The sequence below is a fragment of the Hyalella azteca genome, unplaced genomic scaffold, assembly GCF_000764305.2.
Source record: "Hyalella azteca isolate HAZT.00-mixed unplaced genomic scaffold, Hazt_2.0.2 contig7207, whole genome shotgun sequence".
Lineage (NCBI taxonomy): Eukaryota > Metazoa > Arthropoda > Malacostraca > Amphipoda > Hyalellidae > Hyalella > Hyalella azteca.
This window is the reverse complement of record NW_025937335.1, coordinates 39,015-62,316: the sequence shown is the minus strand read 5'-3', so window position 1 is coordinate 62,316 and position 23,302 is coordinate 39,015. Positions and strand designations below refer to the sequence as shown.

Genomic DNA, 23,302 nt, shown 5'->3' with positions numbered 1-23,302 from the left:
AAGACTTCAAAACCAAAGCTTTTATTTGAATTTCTCATCCATAAATTTAGAATTTAAATATTAGAAAAATTTAAATATTAACAAAAACTTATGAACGTCATGATCGTAAACTTGGATAGAAGGTTTGTATAACTCGAGGATTTAGATTCATTTAATACATTTTGAGTTCCCGTGCGATGCGGTTTTAGTTGTGAATTTAGACCTCGAATTTTAATTGGTCTGGAAATATACATTTTATTTCAAGTGTTCCACTGTATGGATAATTACAAGTATAATTGTAGATATAAAGTAACATATCACTGGGAAAAGTATTTGTTCATACAAGAGTACAACAAACTCCGGCTTTTGCTGATATTTATAAGGTTGATTTCATTAAACATTTTACGGTAAAATGTAACAGAAAAAACTTTTTAGACGTCGAGACGTCTGGCATAACGAGTATTTATACGGTTAATTTCTTTCAACTCTTTGACAGTACAATTTAATCAAAAGTGCTCGCCATAGCTAGACGTCCGGCATGTTATTATTTATTCGATTGACTTCTTTAATTCCTTTTACAATAAAATTTAACAGAACATTCTTGGCATAGCGAGACGTCTGACATGTTGTTATTTATATTATTGATTTCTTTAATTCCTTATACAGTAAAAATTAATAGAATATTCTTGGCATAGCGAGACTTCCGACATGTTATTATTTATACGGTTGACTTCTTTAATTCCTTTTATAGTGAAATATAACCAAACATTCATGGCATAGCGAGACTTCAGCCATGGTATTATTTATATTATTGATTTCTTTAACTCCTTATACAGTAAAATGTAATCGAACATTCCTGGCATAGCTAGACGTCTGGCATGTTATCATTTATATTGTTGATTTCTTTCAACCCTTATACAGTAAAATGTAACCAAACATTCTTGGCATAGCTAGACGTCCGACATGTTGTTATTCATATTATTGATTTCTTTAATTCCTTATACAGTAAAAATTAATAGAATATTCTTGGCAGGGCGAGACGTTTGACTGGCCCGAGCGCGTGCCCTTCCGCCTCACCCACAACATGACTGAGGCCATGGGCCACGGTGCCCTCTATGGCCTCTTCCTCTCTGCCTGTCAGGTACACATGACTGAGGCCATGGGCCACGGTGCCCTCTATGGCCTCTTCCTCTCTGCCTGTCAGGTACACACAGCCAGTCGCGCTCTGACTTCTGAGTGGTTTGTCAGAGCAAACTTTCTAGTGTTTGTCAGAGCAAACTTTCGAGTGGTTTGTCGGGGCAAACTTTTGAGTGGTTTGTCAGGGCAAACTTTTGAGTGGTTTGTCAGAGCAAACTTTTGAGTGTTTATCAGAGCAAACTTTCTAGTGTTTGTCAGAGCAAACTTTCTAGTGGTTTATTGGGGCAAACTTTTGAGTGGTTTGTCAGGGCAAACTTTTGAGTGGTTTGTCAGAGCAAACTTTTGAGTGGTTTGTCGGGGCAAACTTTCGAGTGGTTTGTCCGGGCAAACTTTTGAGTGGTTTGTCCGGGCAAACTTTTGAGTGGTTTGTCGGGGCAAACTTTCGAGTGGTTTGTCAGAGCAAACTTTTGAGTAGTTTGTCGGGGCAAACTTTCTAGTGGTTGTCAGAGCAAACTTTCAATTGCTTTGTCAGAGCAAACTTTCTAGTGGTTGTCAGAGCAAACTTTTGAGTGGTTTGTCCGGGCAAACTTTTGAGTGGTTTGTCGTGGCAAACTTTTGAGTGGTTTGCCAGGACAAACTTTTAAGTGGTTTGTCGGGGCAAACTTTCAAGTGGTTTGTCAGGGCAAACTTTTGAGTGGTTTGTCGGGGCAAACTTTTGAGTGGTTTGTCAGCGTAAACTTTTGAGTGGTTTGTCGGGATCAACTTTCGAGTGGTTTGTCAGAGTAAACTTTCAAGTGGTTTGTCGGGGAAAACTTTTGAGTGGTTTGTCGGGACAAACTTTTGAGTGTTTGTCAGAGCAAACTTCCAAGTGGTTTGTCAGAGTAAACTTTCGAGTGGTTTGTCAGCGTAAACTTTTGAGTGGTTTGTCGGGACCAACTTTCGAGTGGTTTGTCAGAGTAAACTTTCGAGTGGTTTGTCGGGGAAAACTTTTGAGTGATTTGTCGGGGAAAACTTTCAAGTGGTTTGTCCGGGCAAACTTTTGAGTGGTTTGTCGGGTCAAACTTTTGAGTGGTTTGTCAGAGCAAACTTTCGAGTGGTTTGTCGTGGCAAACTGTATTAATTTGGTAGAAAAAGAAAATGTGGCTAGCTCAAGCTGTGGCTGTGGTTAAAGCGATAAGGCTTTGGCTAAAGCGATGTTCTATCAATGGTTCAACTTCAAAAATCAAATTTCTCTCCCGTGTTGATCATTCTATTTGTTTCCTTTTACTTTACTGATTTTCAGGATCATTCAACTGATTTGGCTTCCATGTTGCTAAGCTTTCTTCTGGTGTTACATATCCTGATAGAGAAATGTGATCACCACCACTACCACCACCACCACCACTAAAAGTGGAACTAACACCACCACCACCACTACCACCACCACCACTACCACCACCACCACCACCAAAAGTGGAACTAACACCACCTACACCACTACCACCACCACCACTAACACCACCAAAAGTGGAACTAACACCACCTACCATCACCACCACCACTACCACCACCACTACCACCAAAAGTGGAACTAACACCACCACCACCACTACCACCACCACCACTAACACCACCAAAAGTGGAACTAACACCACCTTCACCACCAGCATCGCCACCACCACTACCACCACTAAAAGTGGAACTAACACCACCTCCACCACCACCACTACCACCAAAAGTGGAACTAACACCACCTTCACCACTACCACCACCACCACTAACACCACCAAAAGTGGAACTAACACCACCATCACCACTAACACCACCAAAAGTGGAACTAACACCACCTTCACCACCACTACCACCATCATCATCACCACCACCACCAAAAGTGGAACTAACACCACCTTCACCACCAGCATCAGTGATGTTGACACACACAGTACCACTGATTCACACAACATCATTATTTTATTTACGTACTGCGGACTAATGGTAGATTTACATAAATGATGCAATGTAACTTTGCGCTTGCTATTGCAGCATTGTTACATTCACTACACTTCTAATTAACTACAGATTCATAGAAATAATGTAATGTAACTCTGCGCCTGCTATTGCAGCATTTTTTCATTTACTGCACTCGTGATTAATTATAAATTTATATAAAAGATGCACTGTAACTTAAATTGCAGCAACATTTCATTCACTGCACTCGTGATTAAATATATTCATATAAATGATGTAAAGTAACTGTGCGTCTGAAATTGCAGCAGAATGTCATTCATTACACTAGAAATTAATTATAAATTTCTAAAAATTATGTAAAGTAACTGTGCGCCTTTATTCCAGCACACGATGCGCATCATGCGTGCAGAGCGCGAGGCCCTGCTGTCCGTGGTGCGGCCGTTCATCCACGACCCGCTGGTCGAGTGGAGCAAGGGCGACAAGGCCGCTAAGAACACCGGCGAGATCAACAACGAGAAGGTTCTCTTCAAATTAATTATGAGAAAATTTATATCCTAGGGCATGATTTTTGGCATAGATATGACATTAATTTATATAAAACGCTCAGCAAGGGCGACAAGGCCGCTAAGAACACCGGCGAGATCAACAATGAGAAGGTTCTCTTCATATTACTTATAAGAAAATCCATATCCTAGGGCAGGATTTTTCGCATAGATATGACGTATGAATTTATTGATATGTATAGTTTAACTCTACACGCTGGTCGAGTGGAGTAAGGGCGACAAGGCCGCTAAGAACACCGGCGAGATCAACAACGAGAAGGTTCTCTTCAAATTACTCATAAGAAAATTTCTATCCATGATTTTTGGCATGGATATGAATATGAATTGATATGAAACGCTTATCTCAGTAGGTCCTCTTCAAATTACTCAAGAAAATTTCGATCCATGATTTTTGGCATGGATATGACATATAAATTGATATAAAATGCTTAACTCAGTAGGTCATCTTCAAATTACTCGTGAGAAAATTTCCTATCCATGATTTTTGGCATGGATATGACATATAAATTGTTATAAAATGCTTAACTCAGTAGGTCCTCTTCAAATTACTCATGAGAAAATTCCTATCCATGATTTTTGGCATGGATATGAATATAAATTGATATAAAACGCTCAACTCTATGTATATTCTCACATTGTTGCCTCGTCATTATTCGCTTACAGTTTGTCAACCCGTGGAAGGTTCTTCACTTGCTTGAGTCAAATAAAAACGATTAATAAACTATACCGTCAACTGGGGTGACTTCGGCCGCCGGGGTGACTTCGGCCTCGTTTTTGATTTCGTTTTGCAAACAAAAGCGGGAACATAAACGATGGCCAAAGTCACTCCGGCGTTTATGACCTCGTTTACGACCCCGTTTTTGTTTGCAAAACAAAATAAAAAACGCGGCCGAAGTCACCCCGGCGGCCGAAGTCACCCCAGTTGACGGTAGTTAAACATTGATGAAAATAATTAATATTTTGCAATGACCGCTCCCTCCAAAAAAGTTGATGAAATATCGGAAATAGCACCAAATGAAGGTCCCAACTCATCAGTTTCATGAATCACCTCCATTTTAATTCTCCTCTGACCAGACAAATCAGTGATATAATGATTTAGTTCATATTGTGCTGATTTATTTATCGTTTATTACTCGTCCTTCTTACGTAGATAACATTCTCATCCACTTTGAATTGTACAGTATTTATGAGATAATTGATAGATAATTGTTTTTATTCACTGACTTCAAATTGTGCTGAATTATTTATCGTGCATTACTCGTCCTTCTTACGTACAGAATATTCTCATTCACTTTAAATTGTAAAGTATTTTTGAGACACTGATAGTTTTTTTATTGCACTAACTTCAAATTGTGCTGATTTATTTATCGTTTATTACTCGTCCTTACGTAGAGAATAGTCTCATTCACTTTCAATTGTAAAGTTTTTATGAGACACTGATAATTGTTTGTATTCACTGACTTCAAATTGTGCTGATTTATTTATCGTTTATTACTCGTCCTCCTTACGTAGAGAATATTCTCATTCACTTTCAATTGTACAGTATTTAAGAGATACTGATAATTGTTCTTATGCACTAACAGGCGCAGCTGCATGTGCGCGAAATCGAGTTGCGCCTGAAAGGGTTTAATCACGGGCAAGGCGCGGGATAAAGTATATATGAGATACTGATAATTGTTTTTATGCACTAACAGGCGCAGTTGCATGTGCGCGACTGATAATTGTTTTTATGCGCAGGCGCAGCTGCATGTGCGCGAAATCGAGCTGCGCCTGAAGGGCTTGATCACGGGCAAGGCGCGGGGCTTCACCATCCCGCTGTCCGTGGAGGGCCAAGTCAGTCTGCTCATCTCTGAAGCCACGGCAGACAAGAACCTCTGCCAGATGTACATAGGATGGGCGCCCTACCTTTAACTATAGGATAAGCGTCCTACCTTTAACTGTAGGATGGGCGACAAGAACCTCTGCCAGATGTACATAGGATGGGCTCCCTACCTTTAACTATAGGATGGCAGACAAGAACCTCTGCCAGATGTACATAGGATGGGCTCCCTACCTTTAACTGTAGGATGGGCACCCTACCTTTAACTGTAGGATGGGCGCCCTACCTTTAACTATAGGGTGGGCGATATGAACCTCTGCCAGATGTACATAGGATGGGCTCCCTACCTTTAACTGTAGGATGGGCGCCCTACTTTTAACTGTAGGATGGGCGCCCTACCTTTAACTATAGGATGGCCGACAGGAACCTCTGCAAGATGTACATAGGATGGGCGCCCTACCTTTAACTGTAGGATGGGCGCCCTACCTTTAACTGTAGGATGGGCACCCTACCTTTAACTGTAGGATGGGCACCTTACCTCTAACTGTAGGATGGGCGCACTACCTCTAACCAGTGTCAGTGCGTCCTGTTTGTTAGATATGACTGAGCGCCCTACCTTTAACCATTAAAAATACCTGTTTTGAGGTCCTGTTCAGTTGTATGGTATTTTTAGGTCCTGTATTGGTATTATTAGGTCCTGTTCGTTGAGTATGGCTGCAAGCCTTACCTAGATCTGTTGGAAATGCCATGGCCTGGTATCAGTAGGTAGTTTGTTGGGTATAGATAGCCACTTCATTTTTATCACCATCAAAAATTCCTTGCCATGTGGTATCAGTAGGTCCTGTTTGTTGGGTATAGATGGCCACTTCACCTTTATCACCATCAGAAATACCCTGCCATGTGGTATCAGTAGGTCCTTTTTATCGAGGATATAACAATTATATAAAGGCTTATTTATAGTTCTGTAAAATGACATGTTTTTGGCATCAGTGGATCATGTTAGTAGTTTAAGAATGGAAGCCTTACTGTCACTTTTTACAAGTGCCATGTGTTGGGTGTTATTGAATCATGTTCGTAGAGTATGGATGGAAGCTTTACTTGTAATCATGAAATATACTCAGTGTTTGAGTCACATGACTTGGTTAATTATATGTCTTCAAGTTCAAAATGTCTACACAAGTAGGCATTAAACAAGTATATGGAGCCAAATACTGAGGAATTGTTTAGATACAATTTTTTGGTCCATTGGAACCTATGCCTAGACGTTGTCTGGGCTAACATAAGTTGTAAATTCAAATCGAATCGCTAACAATTCGTAGATTTTATCGGTTAAGAGTTTCAAGACTTCATATCAGTTAATTAAATGAGGAATATTTGTAAATTTGGTTTGGTAAAAAGCCCTTCTCCATGATGAAAAAAACTAAATTTAAACGGAAAAATATATTTTTGTATATTGGACTCAAATACATGTTAATTCAGGGTATATAAAGTAGAAGCCGGAGAATTGCGGAGAATACCGTATGTAAAAAAATTATGTATTTAGTTTTTCAAGATGAATGGAAGTAGTTCGAGAATACTGATTGTCATGCGAAGTCTTCAGTAAGTAGTGAGAGGCTGTCGGTTCTTGACATTAACTGCTCATTTTCTATGATGATATATATTTTCTATGAATCAACGATATGGTAAATATTTTTCTATGAATCAAAGAAATAATTAATAGTAACACTCGTGGGAAGACGGGTAATTTTTTACGATCAGAAGTGTAGAAGAGCGATGTAAAATTTTGTTATTCGTTTTTTCTTTTAATAAAGGAGTGTTTTCACTGAAATTGTTTTAAATATAGTCTGTGCTGCATTGCGATTCATTTCGAGTTTTTTTTTTTTTTTTTTTTTTTTTTTTTTTTTTTGAGAGAGAGAAGAGGTCTCTTATCCCTAAAGTATGAAGAAATTATTCACATGTATCTTCTAAAGCAGAAGTACGAGTATGAGGAAAAATCCTAGGGCTCTGTTATTTTGAAAATAATGGCTGCAATTTCGTATATCTCGAGCATTATTATCTATTGAGAAGAGACCCAGAAGATAGTGTGTGGAGTGGCCATTGATTTAATCCTGCAGTTTATACGTTACCAATTTGAGTCTTTGTTTATTTTCAAAACTATACTTTCTATCTCGTTCTTCTTAATGTAAAAATTTATAATTAAAGAAAGTTCGTTCTTTTTCGAATCTATATAGAGTTAGTACACTTTTTTCGAGCGTAAAATAAACGAATTGTCATTATTAGGTTACCAAGTACACATGTTGACAAAAATTTAGTTAGCTCATTATTTTCAAACAAACGGACAAAATAAAATAACTTGAGACAATATGTAGGGAATTGCATCGCGATAAAGATGAGGCTTTTTCAGATGTTACTCGAGTGCCAAGCACATAACTCCGCCTTGATAGGGTAGGTGTTACTTTTTACACTGTGGCCCTTCCGAAAACTTGTTTCGTACAAGCAACAGGCTCTGTTATCCAACGATGGGGGAGGCAAAAATGGATCTTAACCCTTTACCGCCTGACATGAGTAACCGGAGCAATATTGTCACGCGCCTACTTCCCAAAAAGGATACGTTCTAGTGAGCGCAAAATGACTTGCACTGATGGCTGCCACCACGTACGTCAACTTTAAAATGTTCAATGTTGTGTACAAACGTCCTCAGGTTGCTACACTCAATAGTTTACGCATAAATCATAATTTAAGTTCAAAGTTATGTTCCCGGAGAGTGACGTACGGCGGTAGAGGTTAAGCAACAAGTAAACCGATTAGACTCTGCGTTTGGTACATTTTTCAGTCGAGACGGGACGATACAGCAAGGTTTGTCCGGTTAGCGATAATAACCAGGACAATTTTTAGCTCTCTGCAGGAATTCCTGGACTATACCAAGACGAAACGTCCCGCTTAAAAAGGAGTTTAAAAAGTTCCCGGAATGTTCAACTTTTTTAACGAGACATTAGGGGATGTACTAGATAATCATTAATATAATAATTATAGAAAAAAATGTTTCAGATATTATCTGATCAACATTTCGTCTGTTTATACGCTCCAGGCTTGTTAATATGGAAGTGTAATTTTTTTTTAATTCCGTAGGGGTTGAAATTAAAGAGTAGAGCAGTTTAGAATAGAATAGAAGTATCGGCACTGAAGAAATAGGCCCATGGCCTGTTGCCGATTCTTCTATTTTTCGTGCTTGATTCAATAGGGATCCGGCCTTTGGAACCCGATCTTTCCATAACAGACGATTGATTGAGATAGCTGCTGGACTTATTGCCTGGTCCGTAATTTGCTAGGCATTTTAAGACTGAACATATGCTCCAGCATAGCTTCGTCCGGACTTATTGCCTGGTCCGTAATTTGCTAGGCATTTTAAGACTGAACATATGCTCCCACATAGCAGTTGAAACATGTCGCAATCTGGTGCGCGAGCGGGAGGAGGGCGGTGAAAGCAGTGTCCCAGTTTGAAGCCATGTTGCGAAGGGACGGTGGTAAGAGATGCCGAGATGTGTGAGAGCATAAGTCGTTCCTGGATCTTGACTGCTGTACAAAGGAGGAAGATGGAGCGGTAGGAAAAATCCTGGTTACCGGGCTTGAGGTTGAGAATAATTATTTAATTTTTTCATATAGATGGAAGAGAGGCGTGGAAACTGGAATATTAAAGTGCCTGTGAACGATGAACATCGTTCACTAATATTTATTGCTCGATCGATAAGATCATTTATTCTCATGTGCATTTTTGTTCTATTAGCTAAATTGTTCTGTTGCGTATGGCGAAGCTGTGCCAGTGACATTAGAGTCAAACCTTAATGCAGTGAGAGCTACGTAGTGCGAGCCAGTGTTGCCATAAGTATACCAGGAATTCTATTGTTCAAACACAGACAAATACCTACAAATTTAATGAAGCTACTCGTCAGAAACGTTGGTTAGAAAAAGAAGAAAAAAATTATCGTATATACTGTGCACATATCTGGCTTGATAATTAGCCAAATTGAACACTTTATATTGTTTCCCTCTGTTTGAAACATTTTGACACTTTTCTTTTCCTGTGTTTGATTACATTGACAACATTGACACTTTTTTCCTTTTTTATCACAATTCAGTGTGGCACTTCTTCCCCTTCGCTCAACATGAGCAAGCCACGGAAACGGGTCATCTTCCTTTTGCTTATTTTCGTACATGCTTGTTCATTGCATTAATCTAACATTTCGGGTGTGATAACTTGTTGCGGCTGAGCAGGTAGCTTTTGGTCCGAATAACGGACTCGGGTCGCCTGCCGAAGACCACCACTGCCCTGGGTGTAATGGACCATCATGATTCCTGCCTTCCGGAACGTAGCCTTCAACACTTCAAGCCGTCCGTATCTAGGCCGTGGGTCGAACCAGCCCTCGGTCGAACGGCCACTTTTCGAAGGACGATGAATTTTGGAACAGAACTATGCTATCTGAAACCTAACCTCAGATGCGGTGAACGTTAAATTACGTAATTTAACGATGCCCGGAAGTCAGATTCGATCCGCGGCCTGGTGGTGCACGGCAGGTGGTGGTCAAGGCCGGAGGAGAACAAAGCCGAGTGGTGCACGGCTGATTGGTGTAGGTCCGGAGATATCTAAGGCGTTCGATTCAGGGCTTATTTGTGCACAAAATTGGTGGTGCACGGCTGCGCTCCCACGGACTCCAGTACCTTAGATGAAATTTTATTTCGTTGCTTGTTTTTCACATTTATAGGTGACTTGGTGAAAACACATGCACCACGAATGCATTTGAGACAGGTCAAAGTAGACCAGTGATGCAGTAGGCAGCAAGTTCCATGAATGGATGATGATTTTCAAGATCAGTGAAATATTGAATGGCACCCCAGCATTCAAGTGGCTCTCTAAAATTCAAAACCACCAAACAAAAATGGTGGAGCTTGCGTCGCAGAGATCGGTTGGACAACCGCACTCGCACTAGGCCATATCATCACTGATCACTGATCAGTAATCAATCAAGAATCATCTCTATCGTGCTCATATTGCACTAAGCACTTTTGTTAAATATTAACAATTAGATTGGGTTTATTTCATCAAGCGGTAAACTTGCGGTTCCAAAAATGGCGGGAAACCTCTAGTCGCGCCGGTTAGAAGGTAGGTAATCTATATAATCCACGCCTGCGCTGGTAAAGTTCAAACATCTGAGGTGGAACTTAATGCATTAAATTTGCAGTAAGTCAGAAAATGCCATAAAAATACCAGATTTAGGCAATATACCAGATCTATGATAATGATATTCATACCAGACACCTTCTGAAAATACCAGGTTTGTGAAATCTGGTATAGAAATATACCATCTGACGGGAACGCAGCCGTGGGTAACAAAATTGACTCGTAAACAGGCCCTGGGCCCATCGCCAACCATCAGCATGCAATATCTACACATAGCCTCAGATAAATGAGCTGTGGGTAACTCCGGCTAACAGTAAATCCGCTTTGCAAAGCACAGCCACTGCTTCACAGCGCCGGAGCGCAACAGGCGGCGCAGGTTATGTTATTTAGGAGTAGCTGTTGCGGTAGGGCCTGCTGCGCTCCGGCCTGTGACTGAACGGCGCTGTTGTGGTGGCGCTTTGTGTCAAAAGCCGTGAAGATGCCCGGCTGCGTTACGCTCGGGAAGTTATATGAATCGCACTGTGGACATGGGCTATGGCTATCCAGTATCCACCCCATCTGACAACGCTGGTGCGAGCTCAAGTCTGTGTGGCTGTGAGTTGAGACTTGAGAACTGAGAAGGCACTAGGCAGTCAGTCGTGTCGCGCCAGCCTTGCTGTGAGGTTCTAGCCTTGGCTCCTATCGCTCGGTTGCTCAACTAGCGATCTGCTGCACTAACGCTAGTTCTTGTGGCTGTGCTATAAGTTTCGTCTAGCAGTGTGATGTCTCTCGTACTTGATGCACTATTTTACCCAACATATTACTTTTAAGTGTTCTTTACTGAAATATAAGTAAAGTTTTATCTGTGTTAAATGGAGCTTTAATCAATGGAATCCCAGTGTAGGGCAATTCAACGTTCATCAAAGCCGTCGTATTTTACAAGATAGTTACCGGCGTTGGCCGTAGGCTCGAAACATTCTGACGAGATTATAGGTTGCGGTGAACGTCCGGTGACAAGCCGGGTAAGGAACTGGAGGCCACGTTGGCCAAGATGCTTGAGGTGAAGCACCGTGAGCCTGCCGTCTGGATCTCGAGCGGACGAATTGTTGGCGGCTCTAATCGAGAACTACGCCATGTCTGGTGTCGGATTCATTTGTTTGTATTTTGGAATTTGTAGAGTCGAAATTATGTTAGATGTTTGATAGCCCAATATTTCTTTGTTCGCTCGGAATTTCGGTGTCAATGCGTTTTCGTAGCCAGTTTACCGCCCGTAGCTCTTATTTCCAGTCGAAATCGATTTTCACGATGGCAAAATTCTAACGTTGCAAGTGACATTAATAAACTCGATGGTCAACCGTTGGGGAGCTTGAAAATTTGAGTGAAATAAAGAAATAATTAGTGTAGATCAGTATTTTATCCTCGACGACTGACTAATTATTATAACAAGTTCTTTTGGAGTCGGATCAAAGCAGAAGATTTTAAGTCGTTGTGAACACCGGAATTGCGAACTGGGGTCTGGTAGTGGTAGATCCTGCATAGCAATCCAAGATTCAACATCGGGGGTGAAAGGGGAGTCCCAGTTGATGGGACGTTCAGCCCACATTCGACGCATAAGGTGGAGGGTCTTCGAGAGTGTGGAGCGATGAAAGTGAAAAGTTTACATAACATAGTGATGTCGGCGCTAAAGAGTAGGCCTGATGAGGCCTGTCGCCGATTCTTGAACTTTTCGTGACTTGTTCACAGTAGAATCAGTATTCACCCTGGCTCTACAAGCATAGCAGGAGAGATTTCCAGCCCTTGCCCTGCTAGATTGTGCAACAATCTCTTCTAATTATTTGTTCCTTTTCTTCAGTCTACTATTTTCGTCCCTTAATGCTAAAATGCACTCTCTACAGACAACGTATGATCTCCTAATTTGATATTTGACCAGTCTTCAATCCCAAGTTGCTGCTTGGAAAACCAACTCTTGCAGCAACAACACTCCACTTGGTCCACAGGCACCTCATCTCCACCCCCATCCCGCTTTCTTGCGCTAGTTTGCCTAGTCTGTTCTTCCAACAATCCAGTCAAGTATATTCTGATTCACACTTCAATTCAAACAATATTCAGTACTTCCCAATACAGTAGCTATACAAACAGTACACGTCCTAGCTAGACATACACAAGATACTTAGAAAAGAGGTGGTAAGACCAAGTGCAACTGATTTGATTGCACACATCTAAGATACAGGTATTAAGCAGTAAGTAAGATGCGAGTATACATCAATACATGTAATACCAATTTACCGGAGAAATGTCCGAACGTAACAGCCGTGTAATTCAATATTGGCGGCTTGGAGCAAAAAAGCTTATCTTCAAAATCAGGATCTTAGCTTGCGTACACACAGAACGATTATCACAGAAAGAAAGAGAACAGATACTGGCAAATTCCTAAGTTATGCACCGGAGGAGTATCATTGATACGGGTAGCGACGAGCGAGTCTCTCACGGAACGAATTTCAATCTCAAGTCCTGCGGCTTGTAATTGATGGTCTCATCTCATTTGAAGTCGAATGTTTATGGATGAAAAGTCACCATAAGCAGAGAAACAGGGAAAATAACATCTAAATTTATCATCTTTCTATTCAGACGTTTTAGCCCGGCTTTTTGGTTCTTTTTCTGTCGCTGATTCACATTTTACTATTTTAATACAATAATTGGATACTCATTCTGTTTCATAACATTTATATAACCAGGCGGGTTCCATTTTTTCTGCTTCCAAGTGAGCACTTCGTTGCTTAAAGTCGTCTATGTTACTTTCGACTGTTACCATGGCGCTAGCAACCTGTTTTTTTTTCTAGATTGGTACAGGGACATCAATTTCTCCTTAGTAAGTAAGCTCTGCTGCATCCTACTTTTTTGCACTATTCCTATTGCTTATAAAATAAATCCAAACAATTTATTCCTTTAAAATTTCCAGTATGTTCGCAGGCCTGTTAGATGCGCATTCGCTGACACATTATTATTGTTCGCGATTAGCCTGTAAGATGCCGCTGGACTCGCACTTTACTTACAAGTTGATCACGTATCTAGACTTCAACAAACTTGCTAAATTATTTATTAACAGCTCTTATCTCAAATCAAGCTGCGCTCAAGTATTCTGTCCACGGGACGGGACACGGGATGAAATATCAACACTGGTTTTAAAAATTCGAGAATTCCCTTCATCAGCATTCCAATTTTAGTCAAAATTTCTTGAAGGATGGCCAAATTGCGTAGCTATAATAGATTTTTATTGATAATTTCAAGTCTCTGTATGACTCGAGTCATTGCAATCGGAACTTGTAAAATACAATCCGTTTGGTGAGCAAATTGGTACAGTGGAATGTGTTTCATACTAACTTCTAGCTTTGCGATAAACCGCCTTACAAAGCAAATAATTGTAGAAAATGCGCTCCTTGTACTGCCGGGGTATTTCAATCAAGCAGGCAATGGGCAGGAAAAGTGTTATATAACAACCTTAAATTGAACCTCTTCTAACATGTGGATGACCTTCGCCAAGGGGTACAGCCCAAAGAAACGTTCGATTTCTCCTAAATTGGGTCAGTGAGATGCCTGATTGACTTATTCGGCACCTCAAAATGAAACTATGTACGTGCTGAATGACCGCAAATTTTCGACGCAGACTGTAGTCAAGACAAAGCTATAAAAACGACGCCGGAACTTTGAAGACCGCAGTGCCCCCTGAGCTTCGATCGACTGCGCTTGTCTATTTTTCTTAGTTCAAGATCTTTGAAATCTGAACGCTAACAATGTTGGAATTTTAAAGTTTTCAACACTGGACGTTGAATCATATAGGCTTGAAGTGAACTAGGTTGGAGTTTCAATACTATTTTAATTTGGGATTGGGAGATAATTAAAGCAGTTCGCTTTGCGATTTTATCGACTACTGGAGTCGTTAAGCAAGAAATTAATTGTGTGTACCGCAACGAGTCGTGGATGAACCTGCTAGGCATTAGTTTAGAAAATTTGCAGGATGAATGTAACATAGCTCGACTGCATGAGATTTGTACGGCCGAAGTTACAGCGCCAGTGAAGCCAGTAGTTTCTTTAGCGCGTTTCTTCACTCTAGGTTCCCGCGGACAGCATTGTGACTATAATTGTCAATTTTAGCAAGTTGCCACTTACTAGCAAGATATTCTCTTGAGAATGTCTGCAGGGCGATGGCGCAACTGCTAAGGCTTAGGCAACTAGGTATACCAATCGTGCTCTCCTGTTCGTGCTCACCTGTGCTAGGTTTCTTATTAATCTGCCACGAGCTTCATACTCTTAGCTCAATGATCATTTGCTAGATGTTAATACTCGTCGTTAGTCGGTAGGAATAAATGTAGCGCTGGTAGTCACTCGTCAGGCCGTTAAAGATATGAAACGAATACAATTCGTGGTCTTGTTGATTGAAATACCACTTGTAAATGGAAGACGTCGGTCGACTACTGTCTTGGATTCAGATCTGATCTGACGACTGACAACTTTTCTACACTATGCTGCTAATAACGCTCTCTTGAATGGAAGCATTTTACGACATGCACTGAGCAAAATTGAATATAGTCAAACAAATACGCATTTATCCGAACTTGGAAGACATTCATGCTGCAAAGCCGCTCGACTGTTCAAGAGAGAGCTGCCTCACGAAACTTCAGCTTGCAACTATACAAAGGCTACGGCTCCACAGAAACTCAGTCTCCTTCCAGGCTCAGCATTTCGCAGTTTCGCCCTGATCGCTCAGTGCGTTCCTAGCGGTCGTTCGAAGTGGTTGTGCTGCATCACATGCCGGCAAACTTTATGTGATTTTTATTGAGCGTTATAGTGGTTTTCCAGCGTTATGGGTGTTACATGCAAAGATTATACTAATCGTTTGAGGGGAGTAGTATGAGCCACTTGTTAAGAAGTACTCTTAATTCATATATTGATACTTATAATTAAACTACTCCCTATCCAGTACCCGTCAATGAAACATTGGCAGTGCTAGCAAGATTCTTCCTACCGTACTGCGACTCGACTGCAACTTGCAAGCAATTTTTCTTCTATAACCTACAACTTTTTGTCTCGCAATTATGACAACACGAGTCAGTTTTGTCCAACATATTGACTTCTTGAAATTATGATAGGTGCCGTTTGCGCAATACCGTACGGTTGTACATTTGGGGGCACGATTGCATCCACTGTCAATACGACGCTCAATAATATTGGGCAGCTATGATCTAACTCATCTAAGGGCTGCTGTAGAGTGTTAGTATACGGTTGCCTGACTGGCAGCTCTTTTGTACGTTTATTTACTCTTCATTAAAATCACTCCAAATGAAAGGCTCTAATCTAATTTTGCCAAAAAGTACCTACATTTCGTATAACTAGGCATCTCGGGCAAAAGGCAAGCAAGGTTTTTACTGTGTATGGCAGGCCCACGCAAGCGAAAAATAGATTAACTTACGTTCCTACAGACTACTTATAGTCCACATTCATACTCTTCTGCAGCGTACAATTCAGTTAGTCAGTTTGGCCAGGAAGCTTGGACACGAGGCATGTTTAAGATGCCGCCGTGCCGCTATCTAGTCGTTACCGCCTCGGCGGCACCTTAACGTATGCTTATTAGTTATTACCCTTAATTTGTTAACATATTATGATTAATTCATAATTATTTCATTACCATATTGCCATTAACTTGTTAGAAATAAGGTTCCCAGTGAAAATGTTCTAAGGGGAACCTTATTTCTAACAGTTATTTCCAGGGGAACCTAGAGGAACAATATGCCCGCGCCGTATGAGGGATCGGGATTACTGGAGGAACGCTTCACTTTCTTCCTAGCAGGAGTGAAGACGCGCTTCTCAGCTTTTAGTGACGTAAACAATTCATGCGACTGCAGGCCAAGAGCTTGAAGAAAGCTGCCTTCCACATGACCGAGGTTATGTTCACAGGCAGTTTGAGCAACAGAGCGAACGCGATCCATCGTCGCGTGTTTTTCCTTTGAACACTGCAGCCATATATTCCAGTGCAGGCTCTCATTGCAGTTCTGCGTTCGTTGTTTGATGCACCGCCGCAATAGCTCTGCTGTTGTCAAATCGACATAAATCTTCATGATGTCGGACAACAATGCTTGCGGTAAATTCGCCAACCATATGTTCTTGGTGGATTGAGGGGCTGGGACCTATCCCAGCGCTTCCGCTCTGTGCGGACCCAGCACCACGAGTCAGCTCCACGGGGGCAGCTAAAGTGCTTCGGATTTGCATCTGTGCTGATGGAGTGGGAGTATATTGACATGATGGATGTTCTCACAGTAGCAACATCTGCAGTGAAATCATGCTTTCTGATGTTCTGACCAAACCGTAATGTCAGAGCATCAATGACTGCATCAGTCAACATTTCTTTTCCAGCATATTTGCTCCTCATGACTTGCTTTCCCGCTTTGGTCGTGGTAACAACCTTGATTTTTGCTTTCAACACTCTGAGACGCGTCCCCAGCCTTTTTGAGACATGGTTTATGCATTCCTCCTTCTGAACAGGGACATCATACGGGCCTGCTCCATCATTCATTTCCGTGACCGCCTTGTATGCTGCCGAATCACCGTCACCTAGAAATGTGACGTAAAGGAGGCCAAGTTGTGTCGACCTGTTCCAAATCTTCACGGTGGCTTCCTTCTCCATGGCACCAGCCTTTCCTTCGAAATTCTTCTTACATCTGGTGTGCGTCCGCATCCAAAGGGCAAACTCGTCCGAGGACAAAGTAGCTTTTTTCGCGGAGCACAAATGGCAGAAGTTGGACAGAACTTCCATGTCAATCACAAAGCCGGTGTTACATTCAACAACACAACCGATGCCTATGTGAGACTTGTGACCTCGTGTCATCCATGATCCATCAAAGCTGACATAGATGTCGAGAAGTCCGTCCTCGCCCATGAATGGCATGGGAGCACACGCGCAAGTATTCAGATACGTTGATTCTGCGACCATAAACAGGAATTTTACGTTATAAGTTGTAGCTAAAGCAGTAACAAAAAAGCATTTGATGGCATAAAAAAAGGTTCTGGCATTCATAGAGAACAAAATTAATCAGAAATCTATATTTGAATACTTGCGCTCCATTTCACTGTTCCCTTTACCACGTTTTACTGACTCTACAGAGTAATGGTGTTTAAGGCAATTAATTCTAAACTTTCTAGCGAGTCCACTCAAAGTTGCCTTCAAGATGAAAAGAAATCCAATACAGATTCAATACAAGAACCGCTATCTGAAATTAGTGTTGGTAAACTCTACAAAATGACACGATATGATTTTTTGAGATTGCAAAAGCTCCATTTGTTGGAAAGGGATGCAGAAAATGAACGGGAAGTGATGAAGACAGTAAATAGCAGTGGTGAAGGCGTGCCAGGAGTTCTTTCTCATTTGAAAGTTGTTTCAGTAAAATGTCGCTTTGGACGAAAATGCATCACATTTGCTTCTTATGCACACCGAACCTTGCCTCCTCATGGCCTAAGAAAAGGTGATAGATAATGTGAGCATTTACAGTGGTGGGCCCATGTGCCGTCAAGAAGATCATTGCAGAGATGGCATTATTCTTAATATATCAAAGCAAGATGTCGACATCACTATTGATGAAGCCTTTGAATTTCAAGAAGGTTCATCATATTCAGTTAAGCACTTTCCCTCGCTGGAGAATATTAAACGCATATTGGGAGCCCTCAAATTTATGGCTGAAGTTCAAGGTCCCTCTAGTCACTTGTCAGCAGTTCTTTTTGGAGAATGTGACCCAATGCCACCCGTCCTCAGGCTCCCTCCTAAGCTAACATCATCAAATTCTTCTAACCAGTTGATTTTCTTCAACAAAACTTTAGATCGGTCCCAACAAGAGACTAGATTTTGTTGTGAAGCAGCAGGACCTTGCTGTTGTGCATGGGCCTAATGGCACTGGCAAGATCACAACTCTGATAGAAATCATCCGACAGCATGTAAAAATGGGTCTGAAAGTTTGGCTCTTGCTCCTTCTAACTTGGGTGTTGACAATCTGGTAGAAAGACTTGACAATGTTGGCATACGAGTGGTCAGGATAGGTCATCCTGCTCGTACAACACCTGCCACTCAAAGGCACACAATTGATGCTCTCATGCACAATTATGATGGGCGTGAAATTGTGAAGGACATCCAAAATGAGATCAATTTGACGAGAAGGCGTGACTTCATACATACAAAAGACAGAGACAGCACCTACAAGAAACTGGGACAGTTGAGAAACAAGTTAAATGAAATACAAAAAAGAATGCTCAGAGATATTATCCAAGGTGCTGATGCGGTTTTGTGCACTCTGATGTCAGCTCACACTAGTAATGCAATGAGGTACCTCAAAAAGGACCATTTTGGCCTCACTGTCATTGATGAAAGGGCACTGAAGCATCTTGTTATCTCAGTGTCTGACGTTCCCCCAAGTTGGTTTTGGCTGGCGATCACCAGCAGCTCCCTCAACAGTCCTCTCTCTTGAAGCTTCTGCGCTCTTGATATCACTTATGGAACGAGTAATAGATCTGCATGGCTCAAAAATTGTAAAAAAACTCGGTGCAATATCGCATGCATGTGGACATAATGTCTTGGTCTTCAGCTGCTCTGTACAACAATCAACTCATTGCACATGAATCTGTGTCTCAATATTTGCTCAAGGATCTACCTTATGTCTCCAACAATGAGTACACTGGTGTGCCACTGCTGCTTGTGGACACCAGCTCCTGTCCAGGCTTTGAAGAGAGCATCACAGCCAGCAGGAGCAACGAAGGCGAGGCGTCCATGGTTCTGGCTCTCGTGCAGAAAATGATATCAGCAGGACTGAGTCAGCAGCAGGTTGCTGTGATCTCTCCTTACAGTCAACAGGTGAAGTTAGTGCGGTCACTCGTTCAAGTTGACTATCCTGAAGTGGAGGTCCAGACTGTGGATGGCTTCCAAGGCAGAAAAAAGGAAGCAGTAATTTTAACACTAGTTCGCTCTAACACCAAAGGAGAGATTGGCTTCCTGGCAGAAGATCGTCGTCTGAACGTGGCCGCGACCCGAGCGCGGCGGCATCTGAGTGGTGTGCGACACACAGACGTTGCAACAGCACAGCTTCCTCAAGACCTTCATCTAGTATATGCTCACCAACGCGAGAGTGGTGCGCGCCGAGCACATGGATGAAGGTTTCTGCTGGATCCTGAGTCACATATCGCTGTCAATGAACAAGCAGCTGCGTTTGGCCCAGCAAATGTGCAATGCGGAAAATGTGAGGTTCAAGAGAACGGCCTGAATGGCTACAACACTGATCTCCACAAGTGGAAGAGCATCATCGCCCAGCAAAAGCCTGCCCCAGCCTCGGAAAAGATAATTATAACGGAGGTGTGGTTCATCATACCAGTCATTCTTTTAGTACGCCCTAGACTCGCGTAAATACTCACGTGCTACGAGCAAACTCATCAAGTCTCATGTGACTTCTCTTGTCTATATGATTTCTCTGGCGTCATTGGCCTTATTAGGAAGTACTTGATGGAGTCGTGTGACTGTGAAACATTTCCCATCATGAGAAAAGTCGCTGGAAAATTGCAAGAGTCGCTCAAAAATGTTCTCTACTCCAGCGAAACTAAGAAATGTGATCTCTTGGACTGCATCTACAACTTGGATCGACACGGGAGTCCCGGGCGTAGTACCCAAACTCGTCACGTGTCCCGACGGCTATTAGGAAAATTGTCTGTACGATCAATGTAATTGTGTTTTAGCTTCTTACTTTTAGAGCTCATTCCTATAACGCGCTTCTGTTTATCTCTTCAAATCTTGCTGGTACGTTCCAGATTTTGATTTTCTTGATCAGTTTCGGGTTTTCTGCACTCGATTTATAGTCATCAATGATCGTATAGTGCAGTGAGTCAGATTCAATGCGGATGTTCTCATAAAAGTTCGAAGTGTAAGATGAATTTGACAAGTGTAAAGTACTTCACCTCGGGAAGAACAATGAACAGCAAGATTACAGTATGAGAAGACATGGCTGCAACGAGAGAGTAATGATTGAAAAGTCTAGTGTGGAAGAAGATCCAACAAACTTCTTGGACTAATCAGACGCTCATACGAGTTCCTAGATGCAGAAGCGATGAAGCAGTTGTTTGTTGCTGTCGTGCGCCCGAATCTAGAGTTTGGAAACGTTGTGTGGTCACCGAGATTTGAAAAGGACAGAAATCTAATAAAGAATGTTCAAAGACGTGCAACAGGGATAGTTCCAGGCTTGAAGGGCAAGTCCTATGAAGAAAGATTGAAGATTATGAAGATTCCAAGCCTCAGTCATCGACGTCTGCGTGGGGACCTCATTGAAGTATACAAGTATACTCATGGTCTATACAAGGTCCCCGAAGGATTACTAGAATTTGAAACGAGAACCAACACCAGGGGCCACGGCTATAAGCTAAAAAAACTGCGCTGCAACTTCACGCGACAATTTCTTCTCGCTTTGAATCACCGACATATGGAACAGCCTCCCCGATGACATCGTTGGCGCTCCAAGTATGAACACGTTCAAGAACAGACTAGATAAAGCTATGGAAAAATATATGTTCAGATTGGAAATGCCTAGGTGGAAGTCTAGTAGCTACTTCAAACTATTGTCAGTCATGAAAAGAGCCGGTCAAATGACACGATTTTAGATCTTCTGTGAACAAGGCACGAAAAGGAAAAGAATCGGCGACAGGCCACATCAGGCCTACGCTTCAGCGCCGAGATAATTATGTTCTTACCAAATTCGCGCATTGCATCTCTGATAAGAGTGTCTTTGGCGAGATAGGAAGGTTTCCTCCTGCGCCTAATCGATCGCCCAGCAGTGGCGAGAAAGAAATCACTGGCCTGGTATGCCTCAATCTTGCGCAAGGCTCCTATAATTAGATGATTGGAAAAATTCAAATTACGTGAGTACAAAAATTCTAATGACGTGAGCTTGACACCACCAAACACGAAGTCAAATAGTCTTGAATGGGGTATTCGCGAAAAAACTGCCAAGCACCACCAGGCCGCCAATTGCATGACTTTTATGAGACCGTTCTATAACGTACATATTCGCTCACAGCATCAGATCAGAAGTTAGGTTTCAGATAGTAATGCATGGTTCCAAACTTCATCGTTATTAGACGCGTGACCGCTCTACTGTAGGCAGATTTGTCACAAGGGATAGATTCAAAAGGGGTTGATGGCGGGTGTCATACTCATATCTACAGTAAGGTTCCTGCTAGCACTGTCTGAGTTATGAAGAATTTTTTCGCGCGATAGAAGTGTTGAGAATTTTTTCCAGAAGTGTTGAAGGCTCGTACTGGAGAGAAGGGACCATGATGATCCATTCGGCGCAGGACTGTGGTGGTTTCACAGGCAACACTAATTTTATCATATTTGTATCGTAGAATAATTGTCATGTACCTCCTAATTTACATAGAAAAATATCACTCTCATAGAATTACGAACATCAGATTACCGAGGAACGAGAGTGCGTTTGGATGAGATGGTACAGCGCAAGAAAGCACCCGGTGGAATGATTCAACGAAGTTGTTGGCACGCCTAGGCTGACTGTACATGCACCGATAGCACCTCTGGACCCACGCACCCTGCCAAAACCGGCGTAGGTGGCCTCTGTGAGACAGCATAATACTCGCAGATTTAGCCTTTCCTTCCATCAGCAGACTTGCTACTCCTAGATATCATGTGGCAAATAAGAGAAGGAAGTTTCAAACGAGTTTTATTCAAAATAATTCCATTGTACAAACGATTCCATAAAATACAGGAGGAGACTAGATAAAATAATTCGACATTACAGAATTCAAAGAAGTTAAAAATGTTTTACTTTCTACACAAAAAGAAAGCATCAACTAGAGACTAAATTTAAATGAAAAATTCAATAAAACTAAAATAATTTCCTTTACAATTGACTAGACTAGAGACTAAAAAAGTGAGTGATATTGAATTAAAATGACATTAGAAAAATTCCTCTCAAAAATATGACTAAGCTCGTACAGCATGAAATCTACTTGGCTTTCTTAAGTGTAAACTCTTTCTTTTTGAAAAGATAATTGACAATCTTAGTTCTTTTGTGCAAATCTCCTATAAATAACCTTACAATGAATGACCAGAAGGTATTTATGGTGAGATGGGTAAAGGGGTCACCCCCATCTCTGTTTATGAACCTTTTATGTCGGCTCAAAGCATATTTGAATTTCTCAAGTTTCTTTGTCATCGCTTTCCTGGCTTTCGCTAGGTCCCTAGGTAAGTAAGCTATTTTCATCCGAGGATGATGACGCTGATGAGGAATCAGGACCTCGGGCCGCTTCGGAACCGTCGTTGGACTGCCCTGCAGCAGCCCTAGGACCCTTAGCCTCATCAAAGGTCATGTCAATGGATGATGACGACGAGTTCTCTGAAGGGTTCGTAACAGAGATGTCAAGTGACGAGGAGGATTCTTCTTGACGCTAGTCCAGCACAGGTTCTGAGGAGGCATCAACGGTCACGTCCATGGCCGATGAAGATGACTTCTCCGAAGGGTTCGCAACAGAGATGTCAAGTGACGAGGGTGACGATTCTTCTTGACGCTTGTCGAAGCTTACGTCCATGGCCGATGACGATGATGAGACACTGGCGACCGAAATGTTTGAAGAATTAGGCGACCGATTCAAATCCAGGTTTTTGATGAT

At 41.8% G+C, this 23,302-nt stretch overlaps 2 protein-coding genes and 1 long non-coding RNA gene across 5 annotated transcripts; all 3 read left to right on the top strand.

Annotated features, from left to right (window-relative positions):
• Positions 1-1,012: 1,012 nt before the first annotated feature.
• Positions 1,013-3,621, top strand: LOC108669425 (serine/threonine-protein kinase atr; the record flags this gene model as incomplete). Its single annotated transcript, XM_018156755.1, has 2 exons — positions 1,013-1,183; positions 3,448-3,621. Coding segments are annotated over 2 exons (345 nt in total), but the record flags the coding sequence as incomplete, so codon positions are not given.
• A 58-nt stretch (positions 3,622-3,679) lies between these two features.
• On the top strand, positions 3,680-7,268 carry LOC108669426. Of its 3 annotated transcripts, XR_001930660.2 has the most exons (3): positions 3,838-3,885; positions 5,364-6,210; positions 6,284-7,268. It is a non-coding gene; the product is annotated as an uncharacterized LOC108669426 (long non-coding RNA). The 3 variants fall into 3 exon arrangements; XR_007156796.1 differs by lacking the exon at positions 3,838-3,885 and adding an exon at positions 3,680-3,719 and having other exon boundaries at positions 5,364-7,268; XR_007156795.1 differs by having other exon boundaries at positions 5,364-7,268.
• Positions 7,269-19,187: 11,919 nt separating this feature from the next.
• LOC125178110 (DNA-binding protein SMUBP-2-like) lies at positions 19,188-23,078 on the top strand (the record flags this gene model as incomplete). Its single annotated transcript, XM_047881153.1, has 3 exons — positions 19,188-19,686; positions 19,852-19,985; positions 22,878-23,078. Coding segments are annotated over 3 exons (834 nt in total), but the record flags the coding sequence as incomplete, so codon positions are not given.
• Positions 23,079-23,302: the final 224 nt, after the last annotated feature.